Source organism: Cynocephalus volans, chromosome 10 (assembly GCF_027409185.1).
Source record: "Cynocephalus volans isolate mCynVol1 chromosome 10, mCynVol1.pri, whole genome shotgun sequence".
Lineage (NCBI taxonomy): Eukaryota > Metazoa > Chordata > Mammalia > Dermoptera > Cynocephalidae > Cynocephalus > Cynocephalus volans.
The window spans coordinates 99,572,656-99,597,943 of record NC_084469.1 but is presented as its reverse complement, the minus strand read 5'-3'; the positions used below and the strand labels follow the sequence as shown (position 1 = coordinate 99,597,943).

The following is a 25,288-nucleotide window of genomic DNA, read 5'->3' as shown; positions in this document are numbered from 1 at the left end:
GCTGCAAGCCCGTCATTTTCACAGTTTAAGCTGAAGCCAGAACTCTCTGCAGAGATGGAACACTCTGGCTAAGGCTGCAGGAATGTGTGGAGGTGAGCACGCGTAAGGGTAAATTTCAGGTGTGGGAATCTCACCTTCACTCAGAAGACGTTGGCCTGATGAACCTGAAAGGCGTATTTTTTCCAAGAAAACATTCTGGTCCCAGGGTAAGGAATGCTCTGAGGCGACAGAGCAGGGACCCACTTTGTGTCGAATCCAGGCAAATGGGCACTAGTTCTGGGTTCCAGAAGGAGGCCCCACACGCTGCCTTTTACTGAGGATCTGGAACTTCTACAGGGGGAAGGAGGTCCTCTGTGGCACTTGGCCAATTTTTATGACATAAGGCCTGCGTACAAATGGCAACATGTGCCATTTGTGAGGACTCTGCAACAGCCCCTCAGTGAAGAATCAGGGAAAGGGGGTGGGAACAGGCAGCCTTATGTTGTGCGAGGGCTTCTTGAAACACTGACATGCTCTGGAGACAGCTGTGCCTATCGCCCAATTTCCCACTTAAATAAATAAATAGATAAATAAATAGATAAATAATGCCATCAACCCATGATAGCAGTATCTAAAAAACAGTCTGTCGTTACATGTTTTAGTCTCATGTCAAGGTTAAAAACTGCTGGTACTAAGTTGTCTTTTTGATTTTCTCTGTACACTAGTTATTTATAAAAATCAGATCACATTCCTGAAGATCTGAGGGAGATCTGGTCCTACTTTGCAGGCCTTCTCTCCGACTTTTCCTACCACTTTCCGGTTTTAAAACCTACAATTTGTGACTGCACATTCCTATGTCATGGATTCAGAAATGCTTTTTCTTGAGGCAAGTATTTGTTTCTTAAGATTTTATGAATCCTCCCTGAATGCTGGGCCGTCTATACCTTACCTAGCCAAAAAGAAAGAAAAGGTAAAATAAAAAACAAAACAAAATTCGAGCAAAACAAAATCAAATTTAATGGTCTTAAATGCAAAAGTAAAAACAAACAAAAAACACAAAAAAGCAAAAGAAAATTAACAGAACAGAACAACCCAAAATGTCAAGGCAGTTATGAAGAGAACTTTGAGGGTTAATCTTTAAAACTACAAATCAAAGGTTTTTGTTAATAGATAACTGGCAAGAAGTACTTTTCTGCTGAGTGTTCATACGAAAGCAAAATTCCGAAACAAAATCCGACTAAAATAGAAAAAAGTCTAGCGCTCACAAGAAAAGGGATGCGAGAAATACAATGCTCAAATGTTTATGTGTTATTAAAAAATAGAGCTATCGTACGCATTCAAGCTATGTTAAATGCTTGTGAAGAAATTATTGTGAACAACAGTATCTGATGTGTGGGCACCGGGCATGCATTGTGGGGACAGAAAATGGGGATGTCAGAGTAGCGACACATCTTCAGGCATGCCTGGAGCTTAGGTCTGATTCTGGAATATACTGGAGTTTCCCTGAAACTCTTTGGTCCGTTCCCATTGGTGCCTGGGCTCACGAAACACATTTGTGTCCTTCTCTGGAGGGCCCAGCTTCGCGTGCGGCCCCCCTCCCTGGTGGTGGCCCCTGTGGGATGGGCCCACTGCCACTCCCAGGACCCCTCAGCAGAGCCTGGGACTGAGGGAGCAGGACCTGCTGGGGAAGGCAATTTCCTGTCAACCAAAGCATACATCGCTTAAAATGTTGAAGCGGTTGAGAAAACGCACACTCAGCATCTGTCTAACGTCTTTAGATTAAAAACTAAAACTAAAAGGTCTTTTTTGTTTTTTTTATCCAGTTTGTGGAGACACTGAATGAAACGAGTGTTAGACAGTCTTAGAAGTTAAAGCATGCTTCAGTCTCACCACCATCCAGAGGGACTGGTTAGTCAATGCGGGATATACTTAGGTTTCTGTTTAATATATATTTTAAAGGAAATAACTTAAGAAACTTAAAATTGGTCTAACATTGTGGGATTTCAAACATTTGAACATGTCGGTTGCATCCCAGAGTATAAAAACCTTTTCACTTCTCATTAGACTAAGACAAACACTTGTGAAAATTGGCGCAAAATGAGTTGTACACTAACAAAAAAGTTTCAACTTCTTCACTCTTAATTATCTATTCCGTACAAAAAAAGCATGAGCGAGTTATTTGTGGGACTTGTTGGTTTTGAAGGAAACCTGTAAGATTTTGTCCCCCAGGCGGTAGCCATTCAGACTTGCTATGGCCATTGCAGCTTCTTCATAGTTTGTCATGGTCACAAAACCAAACCCTTTGCACTTGTTGGTGTTGAAATCGCGAATCACTTTCACATTGGTGACTGCGCCAAAGGGGCCAAACATCTGCCAGAGGATCCCCTCGTCAGCGTCTTGCCCAAGGTTGTAGATGAAGATGCACCAGCCGGAAGATGCGTTTCCGGGGACATTGACACCAGAAAGCCCACTCATGTGATCTACACCCATAGGGGAGAACCTAGCAGACAGAGAGCACAACATTCAGGTCAAGGTCAGTGCAGGCAGATGCAGTGACACAGAAGAGCTGCTGGTGGGGGCAGGGGGGCGTGGTGAGGACAACTTGGGCATACGCTGTGTGGACACTGGGCCCCTGTCCACTCTACTCAGCTGGTTCTGCCACTGCGGGACACCCGCATTGGTCGCAACCATGACTGTTTTCTAAAACTAAGTGAAATTCAATATGGCAGTGGAGGGGGTGGGATCTGCTCTGTAGGGAATGGACTCTGAGGAGCCTAGTCAGTGACCTCTGCTCAGATACACCCCCATCTCCTCCCACTGGGTGTGTGTGGGTGGGGGGTCCTGTTTAGTCGTTCCCATGGCTTCCCATATTTTAAATGATGGCTGTCCTCCTTTGTAGGTAAAAGCACACTATAGGTGCTTTTACATCCTCAGGTCTCCCTATAGGACAACTCTTTCCTCATAATCTGTGTGTGTACATATGAGTGTGGGGGGAGACTCTCCTTTTGCCAAATCTTGTACCTTCCTCTCATCCTGACCCCCCTTCTCTGGGGGCTCACAGGCTGGTGGTCTCTGGTAAGAGCACACTCCTGTGAGGGGACACTGTAGGGCACAAGGAGAGTACTTCCCACAGCTTCGGGCAAACTTCTGTTGCTGGCTCAGAACATCCCATGGTGTTCAAGTCAATTTAAGAATATTTCAGTATAATTTAGACTCTGTGAAGCCACACAATGCAATCAGAGAAGTATTACCTGCTCCAAAACGAAGCTGGGCTTGAGCTGTGGGCTCCATCAGCCCAAGTACGCCCCCTGCAGGCCCAAACAGGCAAGCAGGTGCCTTCAGGTGCCATTTAGCAGATTCACCCTCTCGAGAGACATAAGAGTGACTGGCCCCCAGATGTGGCTCACTGATGCAAGGGTATTGAAAATATGCGGGTCCATGGAAGAATCAAGACACGGCATTGGCAATGGTTTTAAAAGCACAAGAAAGATTTTTAAACAGCCCACACCAGGGTGTCTGAGTTGGTTCAATGACTCAGCCTTTTGGTGGTCTTGGGGCCGTCTGGGATGACAGTAAGATGACAGTGTCACTGACATGGGGGTGGGAACAGATACCTGGGCATCTGCGGGACACTAAGCTGGGCTGGTTTTCAATGAGAACTGGAAAAAGGTTCTGAGTTTCTTTACAAGGACCTCATTTCCCCTGAGTTCTGTAGGACGCTGCTTTGTCCTAATCCTCCTTCATCACTGCTACTTTGGAGGAAATCAAATACGGGCCCAAATTATTAGAGTTACCTAAATTTTTACATAGCTATTATACTGAAAATCATCTGAGGTAATATTTTACCATCTTTCATTCAAATGATTCTCATTCTTATGAATTATTCTTGTCGGTTGGTTTTGCTCCTGCTGATTTCTTTGATCTGTACAGTCATGAACCCCACCCCCCTTTCTTTTCTTTGATAGCACAGAAGGAGAACTGACCCTTCCTTTATTTTGGGCTTTTCCGGATGTGACAGGAACTGACTGCAAACTCTCTGCTCTTCTTCTTCTGCTCTGGGTCTTTCTTCTTCTCCTTATCTCAGTCTGCCTTCTGGTAGAGAATCTTTTCCTCTTTCCCTCTGGACTCTCCCACCTTCCCCCTCCTCCCACCTCTTCTGCTGTGTGGCTTTGGCTGCTTTCACTTTCCTGCCCGACCAGAAGTGTTGGCTCCTCTGGTTTCTCCTTTCTTTTCTTGTCCTGGTTACTGAGACCAAGTCCCCCCTTCCCCTCCTCCAACCTTCTCTGGTTAACTCCCCAAATGTCCCTGTCCACACGCCCACCTGCTCAGGAGCAATGCTGGTGTGCTATCAGACTTCTAAAGTGAGATTTTAAAATCAAGCTTGATTCTGTCCAGAGAAGCTTCCCCAGCTTTTGTCTTTCAACTAGAAAAGCCAAGGCAGGCAAGCCAGCTTTGGAACCTGAGGCAAGCTGAGAACTCTGAATGACTCCGCTGTGAGAACACCACCTCTCAGAACAGCACTGGTGGAAGAGAACAGGTATACCCAACCTCACTGTTTAAGTCAAAGACACGAAGCCTCTGAAAAGTCAAGGAGAAAAAGCCTCATCGGACCTGAGATAAGCCACTGGGCCACTTCTGGAGGTATTGACAAAAACAACACAAAAAGGCCCATAAAACAACTGGATCTCCGTTGTTCCAAGGCATAACATGCCCGATCTTGGAGTCCAAGTTACTGACCCTAAACGTCTCTATTCTCCTCAATCCTGGACACTGGAACCATTTTCAGTACGGAAAGACTAAGGAAAACTCCTACCCTCTAGGACAGGACCATTAAACAGAAGGCATATGCTATTCAGATACCAAAATGACTCGTCCTTGAGGTAGGTGTATGAAAAAGGTCTGTTTCAGGGCTGTTGATCAAACGTCTAAAATCTGTCTAAAAACCCTGGATGCAGAACAACTCTGGCCTAAGCACACCCAAGTTGGCCTCAGCACACCCAAGTTGGCCTCTTTCTTCCCACAGATATAGAAGGATCTTTTAAACTCACAGCTCCATTCTCACGTTACTAGAAAGGATACTTTGGAGCACCACACGCTCACTGTCCTTGGAGCCGGTGGGAACTGGTGCCATCTTTTTGATTCCAATGAAAGACGACACCCCAATGGAAGCAAGTGGCTTCCACACAGATGCCTGTTTGATGGAGGTGGGGGCATGGAGCTGTGAAATGATTCTGAAATGCGCTCTCTGAGAGGATGAGCCTAGTGTCCCCAGCATTATCCATTCTGTGTAGCCACCCACCCGGCAGCTTTAAAGAGCACGGTTGGCATGGCGTGGGCCACCCGCACGCTTCCCCCATGGACCCACCTGAACCTCTGCGCCTGGTGGTGAACGGGGCCTCCGAACCGTCTAGCAGGAGAGTGGTAGAGCTGGGAGAGGAGTGCCACGTTTTTATTCTGGTTGGGGTTGGCAGCAAACTTCACTGTAATGGGCTCGGAGGAACCTGGGGGTTTATGACCATTGAAACTGGTAATTGCCTCTTCTGCTTCCGACCGTTTGTCAAACCGGATAAACGCAACCCCTCTGGACAAACCTTTTTAACAAACCAACAAAAATGGAGTTAGGGGAAAAAAACACAAGGACTTTTAAAACTGAAAGGCAAAAGTCAAGTCAGTCTACTGAGGTCCAAGTTGGATGTCTGGTTAAAGAAATAAAAATTAAACCTAAATATGAAAACAAATGAATGAATTAAAAGAAAAAAACAATGACTAATAAAAGATTAAGGTTTCAGGCTTTCTTCTGAGTTCAAGTAACAACTCCAGTCTCGGTGACAAAAGATATTTTGTGATGGACATTCCAAATAAACAGCTCAGACCTCTTTTTTTAAAGAAAGCAACTTTAGGAGAGACCACTGCTTAGCTGCTGGGTGCCCACATGGTGTGGGTGTGTTGAGGGGACGGGAGGTGGTGAAGGGTCAGGGCCAGGTCTGGAAGATTCTCCTCGGGTGCTGGGGCTTCCCTCCCAACAGCTGCCTTGCAGCAACAGCTAGACCTTCTGGGCCTGCCCTGAGGGAGCCGCTGGTTGCTGGGTGCCCAGCTCAGCCTGCGCCCCTCCTCCATCCCAGGAGGGCACAGAGTCCTGTAACACCCGCCTCCCCCAAACACAGCTTTCCTGCTGCTATCACCTCACTCACCTCCTGGATCCTCCACTCTAAGATCCCTGGACCTCCCGTGAGTCCCAAATCACCCTCAGAATCATGAAGCCACTTGCTCGCTCCACAGAAAACTGCCAGGCAGACACACGGAGCTGAAGCCCCCCACAGACTCACCAGGCAGGTCAACAGTCCCTGCTGTGGGCCCACTCCGTGCCTGGCCCTGTTCCTGCAAGGGAAGGGCCAGGGCCCCACCAGCGCAGCCTCCAGCTGCTTCAGGAGGGCATATTCTCTTCCACCTAGACCAAGCCACCCAACGGCAAGCCCCAGTCCCCTGTGGGAACCCTCAACAGAGCAGCCCAGACCTGAGGCAGCGAATGGTCAGCCGGGCGTGAGTGTCAGCTGCCAAGCAAACCAGGTGCGGGGAGTTCAGCCGCTCTCCACAGAGGGAGCCCTGCCTGTCTACAGTCTAGCCCTAGGGGGAAAAATGAGACCTTGTCCCTCAAAGAACTTGAGGAATGGGGGGGTGGTGGATGCAGCTGAGGGGTGTGGGGGTGAGGGCTATTGAGCAGTGCTCTGCCTCCTTTTCCAGGGAGAAGAAACAATGGGGTCAAAGGGAAGAGCAAAGTGTGGAGGGAGGTGACAGCCAGGGGCCAATCTGAGAGTGACATCACTGGGCTGGAGTTATGGGTGTGCCCTGGCAGGAGAGGCTGCAGTGGACAGCCCCAACCTAAATGCTCTGGTTAGCAAGACTGCCAGTCAAAGGCTGTCTAGGTCGAGGTTTCTTCTCCAGGCACAGGCCTCTTAGCACGCGGTGAATGACAATGACCAAAGCAGGTCAGCCCAGGGCCTTGGGCAACCAGTGAGTGAGCCGATTGTGCCCAGGCAATCCCACCAATTGTTCCCATAATGGGCACAGGTGTGACTTGGACGTGACACTGTGGGCCCCACAGGCCAAGGACTCTTTATAACCATAATGTACCATGGATATCCCATGCTGGGTCCTAAGGGCCCCCCCCCCCCCCCCACTGGATCCCCAGCACATTAGTCTCAAAGCAGCCCCTGCATGGGCCCTGTGATGGCTTAAATATACACTTATACTTCACCTGGCCAGAGGCACTTACAGACTCAGTAAGTCAGCCTGAGCGACATGCACATGTGCCAGGAAATTCTAAGGTCTCAGCTAATTTTCAAATTTCAGTTCACGGGGAACACCTGAAAACACCCACTTAGCAAATGCCTTTTTTTTTTTTTAAATTTTTTTTTTAAACTTTTGTTTGTTTTTTGGCAGGTGGCTGGTATGGGGATCTGAACACTTGACCTTGGTGTTACAAGGAGGTGCTCTAACCAACTGAGCTAACCGGCCAGCTCCCAGATGCTGTTCTTATTTGCTCTCACGTGATATGGACGACAGCTTACTCCATAGTAGAGACCTAAACAAATACCTAAGCTGAGGCAAATATGACTGATGGTTGTAGCTGGCTGGCTCTTACAGACAGCTGCCTCCCGCTGGCCGGTTAGCTCAGCTGGTTAGAGCACAGTGTTGATAACACCAAGGTCAAGGGTTCGGATCCCAGTGCCGGCCAGCCATCAAAAAAAACAAACAAAGCAAAAATCGAGAAAGCTGCCTCCAGTGAGCTGGCTTCATTCCATTTCTAAAGACCCTGTGGCCAAGCAGGGAGAAAGTGTGTATGCGAGTGTGGCTTCCTTGTCTGGCTTGTAGAATGGCTTTCAGATGAAAATTGCCTGAGTGAAATGAAAACCCGAGAGAGAGAGAGAGAAGGGTGTTTAAAGTAGAAAAATATAAATTCACTAAAATATTCAATGAATGTATACTTTTTGAAGATGGCTCTGTGTTTTTGGTTTATCCTAGTATTTTTTAGAATTAAGAACAGAGACCAAGAAATGGGACAATCTCTGGATAAATAAACTATAAGGCTCACAATGAAGAGGGATAAAGAAGCAAAGAAATTAAAACAAAAAACTAAACTCTGTTAGCTCAGGATACGAAGATTTCTCAAGAGACCATCCCCATTTTTTTTTTTAACCCTAAAAAGCATGTCATATGAAAGCAAACTTTACACAAACCTACTGGCCACACCCTTCTGTCCCTACCCCCCTGGGCTTCATGAGGTCCTGGCAACAGGCACCTCCATCCTCAGCAGAGGGAGCCACAGCCCTGTCGAGTGGGCGGGCCTCACCTTCCTGCTCCCCAATTCTGCACCCTGGGGTGGAGAAACAGGGCTGAGGGATGGGGGCCATGGAAACTGTCCTTTCTCCCCTGCCTTCACCTACTTCCCATCTTCCTGCAAGAATGTCAAAGGTCCCATGTGTCACCTTGAGGTTCACAGCTGACCCAGGAGCAGTACTGAGGTGCCCCCAACACCCTAGGCGATCTGTCCTTGCAGAGGGAGAGGGGACAAAGTCCCCAGCAAATGGATGAGGGGTGCTGTCTGCAGAAGTGAATGCCCTGGGGCTGGTGGGTATGTGTGCACCCCAGAGGCTAAGGAGAGCCCACTGGAAAGATAGGTGGCTGGGGGTTCATTTTCAGAGGTGGGGGGGGCTCCAACTTGACAGCCTGTTCCCACTCAGCAGTTGGACTGTGGTGGACAAGGCAGACCAAGGCAAAGCAGTCCATGTGGGATCTAGAAAGGAGCCAGGGAGTGGCACATGGGCCAGCAGGGCCACCCCCACCCCTGGGTCCCTGGGCAACCTGCTCAGCCACTCCCTTGCAGGATGGGGTGGAATGAAGCCGTGCTTTGGCTGGCCAACTGGATCATTCTCTCTCTCAACTGGCACTTGAAGGTAAGTGAGGGGACTTTAGGGACCACAGGAACTCTTCTGGTCCTGTTTTCTACCAAGTAAGTGGCATCCCCCCCCCCCCACACACCACCCCATCCCAGAGTGAAGGGCACAATGAAGGAGGCCATGTGAGTGAGCCTAGGTTGCTCCAGCACAGGCCAGTGCCAGGCTGGTGTCTGTGCCAGGATACAGGAAACATCCAGAGCCCCCATGAAATGCCAGCACCTGTGCTTGCAGCCCATGCTCCAGAAGCCCCAAACAAGCTTGACAGAGCACAATGACACCTCCCCCTCCTCAGGGCCCAGACCAGGTCTGCAGCCTGGCAGCAGGCAGGGCCGTGCATGCCAGGTGGGGCTTTAACAGCTGGGTGGGAGAAGGGAAAGGTACTGGCAAGGCTGCCTGCCCCTACCACACTGCTCAGGGGATGCAGGACAATGCCAGTGCACCAGCCCTGCCTGTCACAGCCAGGACGGCCCTGCCATGTGCAGATGAAGGGCCAAGTTTTGTGTGGGTCTGCATGACCCAAGGGGCACTGCTGGTCTCTCAGAGCTTCCTGTGGCCCAACTACCCAGTGCATTTTAACACCACAGCCAAGGGGGTGTTATACGCAGTCCGTGTGGGAAGATAAAAAGCAACCACAGGCTAGCCGGTTAGCTCAGTTGGTTAGAGCACGGTGTTATAACACCATGGTCAAGGGTTTGGATCCCTGAACTGAATAGCTGCCAAAAAAAAAAAAAAAATTCAAAAAGCAACCACAGACAATTCAGTGGGCTTTGCTGAGCTCCGGGGGCAGACACTCTTTCTGGCTTCTCAGCAAATTCCCACTCCTGCTGGGAAGAGAGCTGAGGAATCCTACAGCAGGGGTGGCTCGAGCCCCGTTCCCCAGATGGGGCCACAAGGGGCTTGGCAAGGGACATCCTGGCCCCCAGCCTTAGACCAGCGGGGCAGATGGGACAGAATGCAGCCACGGGCATGAGTGTGCATGTCCTTGGCTCATTTATGCCTGACAGCTTCATGCAAAACCCAGAGCCTGAGTCCAGTACTGAGACAGCCGGGCAGGGGCCAGCCAGGTGGCCAGGACAGCAGTGATGGCTCTGTGCCCTGTGTGCTTTGGATGTGCTCCCTGGAGGGAAGGCTTCCAGATCCCGAAGAAGGGCTTATCAGTAACAGTCAACCTTGTAGCTTCAGGGCAATGAGAAAATGGGCTTCGGAACCCTCAGAAAAGGCTGCCACACACCGTCTGCCCGTGGTAAGAGTTGCAGGGGACAACAGAGCAGCGGCTCGCTCGCCCCACTCAGAGGCAAGGCCAGGACATTTGGGTGCCTAAGGGAAGGTGCCAGCATTTCTTGGTGTTTTCACCATAAAACTGGGCTTCTTTTAACGTCGTCTTACTCCTCAGCCTCGTCAAACAAAAGCCAATGTCTTCTCACTTCGATTCTGCCCTCATCTGTGGAATAACTAATGACATTTAAAAGTCAAACAGTGATCTGTCTCTTCTAGAAAACCTGGCCCCCGGCCTAGAGGGAAACCCTTGCTGCACATCTGAGTCACTGGCTGTACCTGTGGTCTGATCCACAAGGACCCGGGAGTTGATGATTCGTCCAAACCGAGAGAACATGTCCTCCACATCCTTCTGGGTCATGGTCCTTGGGAGTCCGCTGATGTACAAGTTGGCATCTTTGATGACCTCTGAGCTCGGGCGAGCGTACGATACCTTGAAAACAAAACCACTTTCTAGGATTAGGGCAGGTACATAGCCAAAGCATCAAGGGAGGGTGCTACACTTTCAGGTTAGGAAAAGCCAATGCTGGGGTAGAAAAATCACGCACAGGACAGTTTTCCATCCTTGATGCTGTCACCTGCAGTGGCATATGTTGGCAGCTCACTGCAGGGCAGGCTGGGAGCAGGGACACCTTGTGACATTTTGCCACTTCGCCCTCACCATCCCCAATGAGGCGGACATTATTCCTATTTCACAAAGTGGAGAGACTGAGGGCCCACAGCTGGTGGGTGGCAGGGCAGGGACCCAGGCCCAGCTGCCTGTTCTCCTACCACAGCCTTACGCTCTCTCTGATGTGCTGGACAATGACTAATGCTGGGGACAGGACCTGGGTCTTGCCCACGAGCAACCCGTGGTGCAGTGGGCGAAAGCGCTAGGAGTGCATGTGACACACCTGCCAATAAGCCAGAGTGCCACCAAGGCCTAGATGAGGCCCGGAGCTCTGGGGGGAGCCTGAGTCCCATACTCAGTTGTTCAACATTGAATGACTCAATGCCTTTGGGTTTATTTTTTATAAAATCAAAGAAAGCCTGCCAGGAGCTTTCGCAGTGGCTCTGACAGAACGGGGCAGGCATGCGCTGGAGGATGGTGTGGGGAAGGAAGCCCCAGAGGCCAACGGCAGGGGTAGCTGCTTTCCCAGGTGGGGGATAATGGCTGTGCGAACCCCACAGTCCAGGAGAGATGGATCCAAGGGCACCCCTGATGAGGAGCAGATGGGAGGAGGCCCTCCTGCCTGCAAAAGGGCAGCTTGGCAGGAAGGCTGGGGACTCACAACCGAGTCAGGAGTCAGGAGTCCGGGAAATGGAGGCGGCGGGAGCAGGGAGCCATGTGCTCAGGAAGAATGGGACTGGGACCCGGGCAGGAGAAAGAATGTTCTCTCTGAGGGCACAGAACTGATGAGACGGGGAGATGGAGACCATAACACAGGGAGCAAACAACCTCTCAGGTGTTACCAGGCAGGAGTCTGTTCTATGTGCCCAGAACACAGCCACAGAAACATTCGAGGACACTTAGGCCATTCCAGGGCAAGTGCTGTTGCCTGGGATGGAGAGAGGAAGAATCAAACAAGGACCCGAGTGGTGCGGTCAGAGTCTAACTACACCCAAGGGGAGCTCAGAGCTTGTGGAGTTGGCACCAATGGAAAGCGGAGCCAAAGGGATGCGGACAGGGGGACACCACAGGCACCAGGTGCCACTGGGGACCAGGAAGTCTCCAAGGAAGCCATGCCATGCATGTTGGACACCCCCTGGAAGCTTCCCTGTGCTGCTCCCAGGCCCAGGTACCTTGGTCAGAACACAGGACAGAAGCTCTGTGGATACCTGACCACTCCATGATTTTGGTCAGGGGCTTGTGCACAAGTGACACTGTCACCTGAGAAAAAGAGGCTGCCTGGGCCCCTGGCTTCCCCAGCCCCCTTCTCCACAGAGGCTTAAAGTGTCCAGGTCAATTGTCAACCAGCTCCAGAGGACACCCCACTCACTCTTGCCAGATGGTCACAGCCACAGCAGTTTGAGATGGCTGAAGGAGGAAGCCCCCTTGCCCTGCCAATCCTGTGGGTCTCCAGCTACTTTGTACTTTCCTAGGATCAGGCTGGGCCAGTGGGGAGCTGTCTCTCAGGACTGCCCCACCCTGGCCCTTTGCAGACCTTTCTGGCCAGGCCACATTTGGGGTCTACCCTCGGCTTTTAACCAAGGACACAGCGGGAAAGAACATACCCAAACTGTAACCCCTGGTGCCAGTGGTGCAGAGCTGAGGCCAGCACTGACCATACTTACCATAACCCTCTGGATGACGCCCCAGAGGAGAAAAGCCTTTTTGAGCCAAATTCTGGGAAAGGCTTCAATGTCTTCAAGGACCATGATAACCCTGCTTTCTTTTTCTCTCTGGTCACTGTCAAGTTCAGAGTCAAATCAGAATCAAATGAGGCTGTACTGGGGCAGCTGGCACACAGTAGGTGGGTGGGCACCAACCAAGCAGGGGTCTTCAGGATGCTGCTCCTTGGCAGCTTGGCCCAGAACCCTTTTCTGAGCTGCAGCATAACTTGCTCCTTGGCCTCACCCAGATCTTTTCCCAACTATCCCATTCTGGAGAAATCTTCCTGTGAGGGGGTTGAACTGTGTGGGCCCCCCTCCCACCCCAATCCAAATTCACATGTTGAATTCCTAGCCCCCTGGCATCTCAAAATGTGACCCGATTTGTAGATAGGGTCACTGTGGATATAATCAGTTACGATGAGGTCACAGTGGAGTAGGGTGGGCCCCAATCCAATATGACTGTTGTCCTTATAAAAGGAGAAATTTGGACAAAGGCATACACAGAGAAGGAACACCACATAAAGATGGAGGCAGAGACTGGGGCGATCTTCTACAAGCCAAGGAACGCCAAAGATTACCAGTAACCACCAGAAGCTGGGGAGAGGCCTAGGACAGATCCTTTCCCAGGGCCTTTGGAAGGCACCAGCCCTACCTACACCTTGATCTCAGACTTCCAGCCTCCAGAACTGTGAGACGATACATTTCTGTTGTGTCAACCACACGGTCTGGGGAACTTTGTTACGGTGGCTGGCCCTGAGCAGACTCAGACACTTCCCGGACTCCCTGGTCTGTCCCAGCCCAGCCCCGTCCCTGTTTAGTTGTCTCTACTGCGTTTATCATGCTCTGACACACTATAGATGTTGCTTATTTAACTGTGGAGAACAGACTCGGTGAGAGTAAAATGTGTGTGTTCGCTGCTGTGTCCCCAGTGCCTAGAACAGAGCCAGGTGAACAGGGGCATTTGGTAAACACGTGCCAAGCGAGTGGATGAAGAGCAGCTGTCGTTATTCTGAATGCCCGCCTGCCTGCATTTCCGTCCTGGCACTGCCTTGTGTGGGTAGAAGTTACATTGTTCTGGCTCCTGGTGGTTCTTTCTCATGGTGTGCTGGGGAAGCCACTGGGCACTGGGTTCAGTGCCTGAAGCCACAGCGCCCAGTTTCAAATCCTAGCTCTGCCCTTCCATTCCTCGCGACCTCCACAGAGCTATTTCACTACTTGAAACATGAGCTTCTTCAACCCCGAACTGTGATCACACTGATGGGCTGTGGTGAGGGCCACACTGAGATGAGGTATGGAAGGGCCTGGCCTACCACAGGCCTTCGCTAAGTGTGAACTGTGTGAATCACATAGGGACCCAGCAGTAACAGCCAGCAGCACCTGTGCCACGCTCGGCTTGTCACTCTGCACACAACCACTCCCACTGTGGTTGCCAGGGCCACTGTTACAGGGAAAAGATGGATGGGGATGGGGGAGCGGGAAGGACTCCTCTTGACTCTGTGACCAAGGGAATGATGTCATGACCACAGAAGACAGAGTACACACAGTGAGGGCGAGGGCACATCTAGGCTGGCTGTGCAGGCTGGGACCTCAGAGCCCTGGAGCTGCACAAGAGCCTTCAGAAAGGCCCTGCCCGTGAGGGTAGAAGCAGGGCTTTGGCCTTGGGGGACAGCCTGCAGTTTCCAGAATGTGCCTGGCCACTGGGTCTCCTCTGGTGTAGCTACCTTTGCCTTGACTCTTGTGGGTCCCTCTGCCTACAATGCCCTTGAGTCCCTGCCCTGGTCTGACTTTCTTGGAGCAACCTTCCCCAGCACTGCCTGACTAAGTTAGAGCCAGCTATCATAGGCTCTCCAAGCCCATCCCAGCGGCTGTCTTAAGGAAGATCCAGGGGTTGACATCCATGTGCAATGAGAACTTGCTGAGGGCAGGCTACAGGCCACAGAACCCCAACATGTGGCAGAGGGCCTGAGCCCTGACCCACACTTGTATAATAAAGAATTTGTCTGTTTTGTATCCCAGGTTCCAGGTGGGGAGCTTCTAAAACCATTGAGATTTCCATCTGTTATTCACAAGCCATTGGATCACACCTGAGTTTGTGCAGAGATGGCTCAGGATGGGGGCTGGTCACCGGAAAGGCCAAGCATGTGATTAGAGGGTTGGGGCTCTGAGCTATGTGACATCAGCCCATCCCCTGGGGTGGGGGTGGGAGGCTGGAAAGAACTTCATTCCCTTGGCCAATAATTCAGTTAATCCTACCTAAGTAATGAGGCCCCAATGAAAACTCAGACACCGAAGCTCAGTGGAGCTTCCTGGCTGGCTAGCACACTGCCATGCAGGGAGGTGCATGCCCTGAATCTTGGAGTGAGGACACAGGGGCTCTGTGCTTGGGACTCTCCCAGACCTCACCCCAGTTCTCTGTTTGACAGGCCCTGACTTGTATCCTTTAAAATAAAACTGTAATTGGAAGTGTGAGTTCTGGGAGTCATTCTAGTGAATTATAGAAGCTGACAGAGTCACGGGAACCCCCAAATTTGTAGCCAGCTGGTCAGAAGTGCAGGTGGCCTGGGGACCCCCAAAATGCAACTGGTATCTAAGTGACAGACATCTTGTTGGGGGACCATGCCCTTAAACTTGTGTGGGCTGCGCCAATGCTGAGAGGCTGGTATCAGAATAGAATCACAGGACAGTGGTTGGGGCCGGACTAATACTGAATAAAAATCCATGGACGAGACGGACATACAACTCCATCTCAGCCTTCGTCACGCTGCTCAGCTGAGTCAGCCTTAATCCGGGGGCTCTCAAGGGCAGGGCAGTGATCTGAAGTCTCTCGATCTGGCACTGGCCAGGGGCTGGGAAAAGGTTTGCTAAATAAAGGTACACACTCAGAAGACGAAGGACCCCAGAGCATACCAGGGGGAACTGCTGAAGGAGCCAGGCCTGTGTAGCCTCAGGGGAGATGCGGGGAGAGATGACTGAGGGCCCGCACTTCCATGTGGAACTGGGCTGTGTTTGCAGAACTAGGACAGAGAAGCAGGTTTTGTTGGCTAAAGACAGGGCTGCTGAAGGTGGGGCAGGCTCCCACAGCACATGGCCAGGATGCTGGGGAGGGGCAGTCCAGGCCTGCACCCCTGGGGTTCCATGAGCTCCCAGCCTCAGCCTCAAGAAGAGCCAGTCCAGTCTTTCCCACCAACATCAATCCCAAAGAGGTAAAAGGATCGTATCTACACACACGGACATCTGGTTTTTGCATCTGAATAAAGAGAACCAGCCGTTTTAGAATAGCTCTTCAGCTCTATGCTTCAGCGCTTAGCTGCCCCAGAAACCAGAGTGTTCAAGCATTTCCTAAATGAGGCAGACGATTCCTAAGAGAAAGAATGCCTTGGGCAGAGAATAAACAGCAGGATCTGGGGGTGAGGAACAACAGGCCTGCTCAGGGGGAGATGCCATGACATGTGACAGCCTCTACCAGCCCCAGCCGGACACAGAGACGCATGAGCCGTGCTCCTGCTCCGGGGAGCCACAGCACACTGTGCGTGCACACACATCAGGCGGGTCTGAGAAATCCACTACTGAGTGAGTAGGGAGGGTTTGGCCACTGAATAACCAATATCATTGAGCAGGGTGCAGGCAGGGACAGAAGGCTACCCTCCAGGCTGAACGTGTACTGCCACAGCCAGATCACTTCCCTGGTGGGCTGGCACAAATACAGGTTCCTGGGCCCACCCCCAGAGTGACTCAGGAGGCCCAACTCCCCAGGGTTCTGATGAACAGACAGGCTGAGGAGGCACAGCTATGATGCAGGGGCACAGCTATGATGCAGGGTCCCAGAGGGAGACTTCTGGGTGCCCAATATGGATCAGAGGGAGCATCTTCCTAGGGTGTGGGGGGATCTCACCCCATATAGTTTTGGATCAAGAGAGATTCTTCTGGCAGGCGTGAGTCTAGGGCACAAGAAGTGCCTCGCAAGGTTTGCAGGTGCCTTGAAGGCCCACTCCAAAGGCTGGTGGGAACAGCTACTGCCAAGCTCCTGCAGGCAGCCAGGTCATGGGGACCTGCCCAGAGGCTCAGGAAAAGATTGGCAGTGCCAGGATGCACAGGAGACAAGGGGGTGAGGGTCAAGAAAGACACAGACTGGGCTTGGGTGGCGGGTGCTACCCATGAGCAGGGGAACTGGAAGATGGACACTCAGGGACAGGAGGAGGTGGGGCTTGGGCTGAGAGGACCCCAATCAAAACAGAGGAGCTGGCAGCAGGTTCAGAACATGAAGACAGAGGAAGCCAGCCTACATGACCTGGAGGGCCTGCCCATGTATCCCAGGAAGCCACCACAGCCCTGCTCAAGGCACCTCCCCCAAAGCACCTGTCACAGCCGAACCTCCACACAGAACACGTGCCTCTGTCACACACAGCTTTCCTGTTTCCTGTGTGCACACGAGCCCTGCTCCACGAGAGCACCGCATGTGTCCATGCTGGTCACTGTCTGGCACACAGTAGGTGCTCAATAAGCACGTGCTCTATGAACCTTGAGCAAACTGCTGAGAGAAGGGTTACAACTGCTGTGATGAAGCAGGAAGGGGGCACTGGGCAGGTGGACGGAGCTGCTGCCGTGAGCCTGGAGCCAGCGTCAGGAGGGCAGAGCTGGCCAAATGCTTGTGTGACATGGGGATGGGAGCTGCACAGGGATGGGAACATTGTGAGGCAGGAAGAGACAGTAGGGGGACATCTGCGAAAGGGCTGCTTGTGAGTGGACATGCCCTGGGGACATCCTGGACCAAGGCAGGGAGAGAGGGAACTGACTCTGTGTCAATTACCTTCATAGGACCCTTCACTGGTGGGGCTGAGGAGGCCATGAGATTTCCACCTAAAGCCTGAGACAGTCACCATGGGGCTCAAATCCCCCAGCTGTCCTCATTACTGTGCTAACGGTCGTGCTGACAGTCCCCTTGGCAGTGACGAGAGGCCAGGCCATGGTCTTGCTAATGGTCCCCTCAGTAGTGGTCGTGCTAACAGTCCCCTCGGCAGTGACAAGAGGCCACCCAGGGCCCAGCACCAACCCCTGCCCAGGACAGGCATGGGTGAGGTGGTGATCGAGTCTCTTTACCTTAATGGTTTTTGACTGGAGCCTCAGGCCATTCAGTGTGTTGATTGCTCTCTCCGCATCCTTTGCAGTCACGTAGTTCACAAAGCCGTAACCCAAGCTGTGTCCTATGCGAGAGAACATGAGGATACTGGTAAGCCAACTGCCAGCCAGTGAGCAAGCAAGAGGGACTGGGAGATGGGACAGGGCTGTATCCAACTGGGGCAAAAGGCTTGGTCAGAATAGACAAAGAAAACACACCAAGACGTTAGGAGCGGTGGCTTCTGGAGGACGGAATCATAGGTTATGGCAAACTTTCTTACTTTCTTTGGCAAACGTGTACATTTTCTGCAATGAACTAGGTTATTTTTGTAATTTAAAAAAAAAAATTAAGAAGAAATCCTGTGCTACCAACTGCATCCTTGGGAAAGCTTACAATCAGTCCCATGGGTAATGTGGGGCCTGGTGGGTGAGGATGAGCAGGGCCACCAGAGGCAGACAGGCCGGTGGGCAGAGCCCAAGGAACGATCAGCTTTCTGGGTCCCTGATGTTTCTCTGCCACCTCCTTCCCCAGAGCGGGCAGTCTTGTTGGCACCACCTAGCACCGCTTCCATTTACCTCCCCAAACCTGAGGGCAACTTAACCCAGCTAGGAGTGGAAGAGAACGGGAAGCCCGAGGGGAAGCCCGAGATGGGAGAATTCCCAGCCCTGCCAGGCAGCCCCTGACCTGGCTTCACAGTCCCGGCCACATTTCCAGGGCTTCTCCTAGTGCTGGGCTCTGCTGTAACAGCGCCAGTCCTCAAGTTCGGAGGAGTTGTAAGGGATGTTGCAACCCAAATTCTCAGCAAAGAAAACCAAGGTTACTGGTAGGGTGCTCTCGCCTCCTCTTTGTTAAACACTCTGTACTAGCCATGATGGGAGGGACACAGGATGGCAGGGGGAAGGACCAGAAAGGAGCAGCTGCTGGGGGTCAGAGTGAGGAAGAAGCCATAGAGAACAACTAGTCACATACCCTCACTAAAAAAGGAGAAGCAGAGGAGGCCCAGAGAGAGCATGGTCCACGTCCCCCAGGTTCATCCACACACACAGGGCTAGCAGGAGCCCTCCACCTGCAGGCACTGCTCTGGGTCCCAGTATGACAAAGGTCCTCACTGAGCACTGCTCCACTCCTCCCCTCAAAAAATTACCAGGTCCACAACAGGACGAGGTCTCAAGCCACAATGAGACCAACATGCTCCTGGCAGTGGTGCTAGCTGCCAGCAGAACCTAGACCCATCTTGCTGATAACAAGACCATGAACCCAGCGGAGAGCCTAACCCAGCTTTGCCACTTTCTTTTTTTAAATTTTATTTTATTACTTTATTTTTTGCTACTTTCTTTTTTTAATAAACTTTTTTGTTGGGGGGGAGATGGCTGGCCAGTACAGGGATCTGAACCCTTGACCTTGGGTTATCAGCACCACGCTCTACCAAGTGAGCTAACCGGCCAGCCTTAATAAACGTTTTAAAGACGGTTTGAGATTTATAGAAAAACTGTAAGTATAAAACACAGAGTTCCCATGTACCCCACACCCAGTTTCCCCTATTAGTAACATCTTAACATTAGTATGATACATTTGTTACAATTAATGACCCCATACTGACACACTATTAACTAGAGTCTACACTTTATCAGATTTCCTTGTTATTTTTTTTCCTCCTAATGTGCTCTTCTGTCCCCAGGATCCCATCCAGGATCCCACATGACATCAGCTGTTACATCTCCTTGGGCTCCTCTTGGCTGTGCCAGACTCTTGCTTTTCATGACCTTGACAGTTTTGAGGAGGACGGGTCAGGAATTTTGTAGACTCTCCTCAATCTGGGTTTGTCTGTTGTTTTTCTCAGGGTTAGAGTGGGGTATAGGTTTTCGGGAGGAAGACCACAGAGCTGAAGTGCCCTTCTCGCCGCATAGTATCAAGAGCACACACCATCAACAGGGCTTATCACTGCTGACGTAGAACTTGATCACTTGGCTGAGGCAGCCAGACTGTCAGGTGTCCCTGCTGTAAGGTTACTCGCCCCATCCCTTTTCATACTGCCCCTCTGGAAGGAAGTCACAGTCATTTAAAGAGTGACTTTGCAGAATTATCCTCCCCCTCCTTCAGGGCGCAGCAGCTACATAAATTATTTGCGATTCTGCACAGGCCACCCTCGTTTTTAAAGAAACAAAACCAAAATCTGACCACCAGACTCATATTTCTAACAAAACTCCACAGGTCTCAGAGACTTGGCTCAGGAGCCCAGGACAGAGTGAGGACCCAGAGCTGTGAGGCTGTGGGCCTGGGCCCATCCAGCACAAGTCAGGATCGCAGCTCAGAAAATGACCAGAAACGGCTCCAGGTCAGGAACGTCAAGGTCTCTGCAAGTGGTCCAGACTACAGAGGTTCAATCTGGAAGTGCAGAATGTCTGTGGTGTGGATCCCCGCCCATAACTCCAGCCTTGCTGGTTTTTTACTCCCAGACACCTGCTCTCCAGCTGCCAGAGCCCTGGTGGCCTGAGCACTGCTGGGGTAAACCAGATGCTGATGAGGATCATGCCCCAGGCCCCGGGCCTGTGTCTTCAGCCACAGCTGGTTCCTCTCTGCACAGAAACACAGTTCCTGCCCAGCCCACATTCCTGCTTTCTTGGCTCCCAGTTGCTTGGTGGCCCCAGTCAGCCTCCAGGGTGGGCACTGCTGATCGCACTGGGTACTGCCCACCCTCTTGGGATGCCACCTCCTCCAGTATGTGAAAACAACACCAGGTTGTCCTTCTCCCCAACTGTCCCTCCTTGGGCCCCTCATCCTCTTCGTCTTCTGCCCATTCCATCAAGACTAATGGTCCCTAAGGTCCCACCTTTGGCCCATCTCCACTACATGCTCTTCTGGACCTGCCCATGTGTGCCAGTGTCACCGAGGAAGTCACACACCCTTAGGCAGTCACTGCCTCCTTCCTCGGTCTGGTTCCTCCTGTCCTCCTCAATGAGCCAACATATTAACTGAGCACCTACTATGTGTCAGGCCCTGTACCCAGCTGGGAGGCCAATAATGCTCACAACAGAAGACAGTTGCTGCCTTAAGGAAAGCTGTCACATCCCTACGGTGAGTCAGACAACAAACCAGCGAGAAACTAACAAGTAAAGCCCCCACGTAGGTGCTACAAGGACAATGTCCTTTGTGCTGGGAGAGGGGCTGACAGGACGGGCCCATGTTAGACAGGGCCCTTGGCAGAGGTGATATTTGAATCAGGACCTCAGTGTGGCCAGACAGAAGAGCAAGCACCAAGTCTCGGAGGCAGAGATGATGCTGGTGTGTTCCAAGAAAGGAAAGGTGGCCAGCGCAACTGAGCAAAACGAGCCCTGGGGAACAGCCTGGGAGGCGGCTGCTGGGTGGAGAGTGGACGACAGTGGGAAAGAAGCCAGCGTGAGGCCCAGTAGGGCATCCACAAGCCAGTGCAGACAAGAGATAAGGGCAGTGTACAGAAAGCAGGGTGGCAGAAAGACAGCCCACCAAGAGGACTGCAGAGAGGGTGATGGGGGAGGTAGTTCCAGAAGGAGCTGAAGCTCCCTAAAGCGCCAGGGAGCAGCTCCCCAGTGAGGGGAGGCCCTTGACATGCCCACAGGCATGTGTCTCCTGGGGTCTGGATCTCCGCACACCCTTCCTGGGCCTTGCTCTACCCGAGTCTGCTCTCTTCTCTATGGTGGGCACGGGGCAGTAGTGGGAGGGAAGGTGGGTGAGGAATGAAGGGCACCCTGGTTTTCACCCACTGGGTGAGACCCTACACCAGAGGGTGGTCCACCCAGCACCTGATTGCCCACACCCACCCTTGCCTATGCTACAGACCAACTATTTTCAACCTTGGCTGCTTCTGAGAATCATTTGGGCAGTTTTTTAAGAACAGTCACTGCCCAGGCCACACCCCAGACTAACTAAATCAGAACTAGGGGCAGTGGGCAGGAGTGGGAGGGAGCTGGCAGTTGGCCTCAGGGATTTTTGAAAGCTCCCAGGGATTCCAGTGCCATGCACCACACGAGGACAGAGGGGCTTCCCAGGGTCATGCAGAGGAGCCCTGGCCTGACCAGTGCCTGGAGGAAGGCCCCAAGAGGAGGAGGGGAAGCAGCCCTGCATCTCTCCAAGTCCCCAGATGTGCAGCTGGCCAGGGAATGGCACTCTGAGAGCTGCTGCCCTGGGGAAAACCAAAGCTGCCTCCACGTGGAGCACTGCGTATGTCCTGTTGGCATCCCGACAGGCAAGTGTGGGTCAGAGCTCCTGCATTTCCAGATGCACGAGGTTCTCTCTCTACACAGGGGTTAGGACTGGAGAGGCGATTCCTCGGCATTTCATCTCCCACTGCCAGACATACTGCCTTGACCCCTTTGTGCTTCTCAGAACTGGAAGAGCCTCGAATTGACCCAAGGAAGATGTGCGCCCTGTGGACGAGGCCTCCTGTGCAGGTGAGGGCAGGAACTGGGAGTTCTTTCTTTACAGGTCCATGGGGACTCCAGGGAAGACTTCACTGAGAGACAGATACTGAGTCTGGGGTGGGGACAATGAATTAATTAGGCAATAAGTAAGAAACTGCAAAGGTCCCCAAAGAGAGAAAATGGACAAAGGACAAGAAGGGTATTTTACAAAAGGAGAAATATAAATAGCCAGTGAATAGATAAACCATGAACTTCACTAGGAATGCAAATTACCACCACAACTGGAGGGATCTCGTTTGTCACTTATAAGGCTGGCAAAGAGAAGAAATCCTGCTGGGGGCTGGTAACAGCAAGGTCATAGTTTGGATCCCCTTACCGGCCAGCCCCTCACCCCCAAAAGAAATCCCACTGAGCCTAGTGACAACAGGGTTGGGGAGAAGGGAGTATAAGGGGGATACTCCCCTGGAGGTCAGGGAGAGTTGGCGGTGATAGGGACCATGAGCTTTTAGAAGGTCCACTCTCCCATCTGCTGCTTCACTTCCAGGAAGACTTACTATGGAAATACCAATGAGCAAAGACTCGTGCCAGGATATTTATTACAAAGGGGCCTATAAATACGGAAAAATGGAAAATAGAATACTATGCAACCATTACACTGGAATAGCATGTTCAGTGACAAGAACAAATGTTCAGATATAGGAAAAAAGTTTACTGCACAGCTTGGGGTGGGGCAAGCCCATTTTTGTAAAAGTACATGATTGTTTACTGCCATGAGTATGTAAAGAAAAAAGATGGGAAAGACATGCACCCAAAAGTCAACAATTACGGGTCATTTAAACTTTTCTTCTGGCTTGTCTCATGCTTAAATAAGGGACGAAGATGACTCAAATTAAGAAAAAAAAAAAGTGGTCACACTGGCAAAGTATGGAAGGGCATTCCTGCAGAGGGAACGGTGTTGGGGAAATCAGAGCCTGCAAGAACAGGGTGGGTTTAGGAAATGACTGGCAGCTCCGTCCAGCCTAAGGGGAGGGTGGGGAGGGGGTACAGTGGGTGGAGATGGGGTGAACAAGGACCCAGGGGTCTTGGGAGCCACAGGTAGGGTGTGGGCTTTGTCCTGACCAGAACTTCAAGGCAACAGGACAAAAGCCAAGTGGCCAGCATGACACGCAGTCCACAAGGGTGAAGGGCTGAGTCCTTCTGATCCCCAAGGGCCACACGGAGCCACTGCAGAGAGACCAGACAGACAGCAAGGCAAAGGGCAGGGCAGGGCAGCACAGGAAGGCACAGCAGAACGCTACAGCAGCCTCCTCTAGCTAGTGTCTGTGGGCAGAACAGGCAACAACAAACACCACATCCCCATCATAGGGCCAGGGCCCGGCCAGCCAGAGACATTCTGAATCTTGAAAGCCAGCACATGGAACACTCCCTTCATCCCAGCCACCACCAGGTCCCTCCTTTCTTCTGTAACCAGTACCTGGCCCATGGTGGACTTGATAAATACTTGCTGAATGAATGAATGTCCACACTGATCTGCACTCTCCCCCAATCCCATGCATCATTCATTCATTCACTGACTCACTCACCCAACACTGCGGCTATGTCTAGGGCTGCAGAGATTAACAAGGCTCCTGCCTCTGAAAACTATTCAGAAGTACTGGACGAGAAAGTTCAATCTCAGTGCAGTGTGGACGCCCCACAGTGCAGGTCTGCCCATTGCTATGGGAACCCACAAGAGGAGCAACTAACACTGACTGGGTGAGGCCAGGGAAGGCCTCGTCAAGCAAATGCAACCCAGGACCTGAACGGTTTCAGAGAAGGGGAGGGCTAGGGTCACACACTGGCTATTAAAGAGGTCCCTTTGCTGCACTAAGGAGAATGGTCTGAAGGGAGCACAGGTGGCCAGTTATGAGGCTACAGCAACAGTGCAGGCAAAAGGTGATGGTATCCTGGGCTAGGATGGTGGCAGGGGAGATGGAGGAAAGGGACAGACTGAGGAAGGACCCTGGAGGACAAGTGCCAGGGACATGTGTCTGCCACTCTTAGTTTGTTTTTTTGTCAGCTGGCCAATTGAGGGATCTGAACCCTTGACCTTGGTGTTATCAGTACCACACTCTAATCAACTGAGCTAATAAACCTGCCAGCCCTACTCTTAGATTTCTGACTGCAGCCATTGACTGGACAGTGGTGACATCCACTAAGATGGGGACTCTGGAAATGAGCAGTGGCTTGTGGCAGAGTCAGGGTCAGTTTGGAATACACTGAATTTAAGGTGCTGCGGGGCCTGGAATTCAGGAAAGTCTCCTGGTTGAAAGAGAAGAGGCAAACAGAGTACATTTAAGCCAGGGGATGCGAGGAGAGCAGTGGCAGTGAATCTGCCCTCCCTGAGTGCAGGCTTCAGAAAAAGAGGAGGACTACAGAATAACCCCAAGGACCACCTAAGTTAAAGACAACCAGGGTGGGTGCTTCATGAAAACCAGGGGAAGAGGATGCTCTAGAAGGAGTGGAGACAGGAGAGGTGACAGTCTGTGAATGAGAGGACAACACACAGAAGAGTGCTTCTCACCCAAGAGCGATTCTGACTCCCACAGGACACAGGGCAATATCAGGGGACATGGTCTGGTTTTCACAACTCAGAAGGTGCTACTGGGATCAAGTGAGCAGAGGCCAGGGATACTACTCAGCACACTACAATGCACAGCACAGTCCATGGTGAAAACTATCCAGTCTCGAATGTCAACAGTGCTGACATGAGGAAACCCTGAGCTAGAGGAAGTCAGGGAGTCTAGAAAGAATTCTTTACAAGACAGTATAGAGCAGAGCATGTTTGAACGCTGATGGGGTGATCTTGATCCAGGAAAAGTGGGTACTTCGCTAACTTGAGTTCGGGGGAGCCGGGTAGGGAAGGGATCTAGGGCAGAGGTGTAGCCGCTGTTAGTTCCACTGCAAAGGAGGTGGTGGCCATCGGCTGGGAATGAGGAGGTGCTCGGAGGCCTGAGGAGAGAAATCACACTGAAATGGACACTGTGGAGGACGGGGACAACTGGGGAATAACTTGACAGGGTGCCTGTCTGTCTGGGTGACAGACTCCCTTGCTGGGGTTGGCACCTGGAGCTCCGGCCAGGAGAAAGCAGTTGGCCAAGGTTTTGCCAAGAGTGGTATAATAAAAGGACAAAGAGTCAGGGAAAAGTAAGGCCTGGCACAGCCAGTGAAGAAATTTTCACATGCAGGTGCCCAGACGAGAAAAGTGAGGA

The 25,288-nt window shown here is 51.7% G+C and overlaps 1 protein-coding gene across 1 annotated transcript in view; it reads right to left on the bottom strand.

Moving 5' to 3' along the window:
• Nucleotides 1–987: 987 nt before the first annotated feature.
• The window catches only part of ELAVL1 (ELAV like RNA binding protein 1), a 37,727-nt gene continuing 13,426 nt past the window's right edge, over nt 988–25,288 (bottom strand). Inside the window, exons 3-6 of the mRNA XM_063109059.1 lie at nt 17,622–17,725; nt 10,491–10,644; nt 5,345–5,570; nt 988–2,479 (exon numbers count right to left, since the gene is read on the bottom strand). Coding sequence (XP_062965129.1) covers nt 2,155–2,479; nt 5,345–5,570; nt 10,491–10,644; nt 17,622–17,725 — 809 coding nt within the window. The 3' untranslated portion in view covers nt 988–2,154. The remainder of the gene's footprint in view (nt 2,480–5,344; nt 5,571–10,490; nt 10,645–17,621; nt 17,726–25,288) is intronic.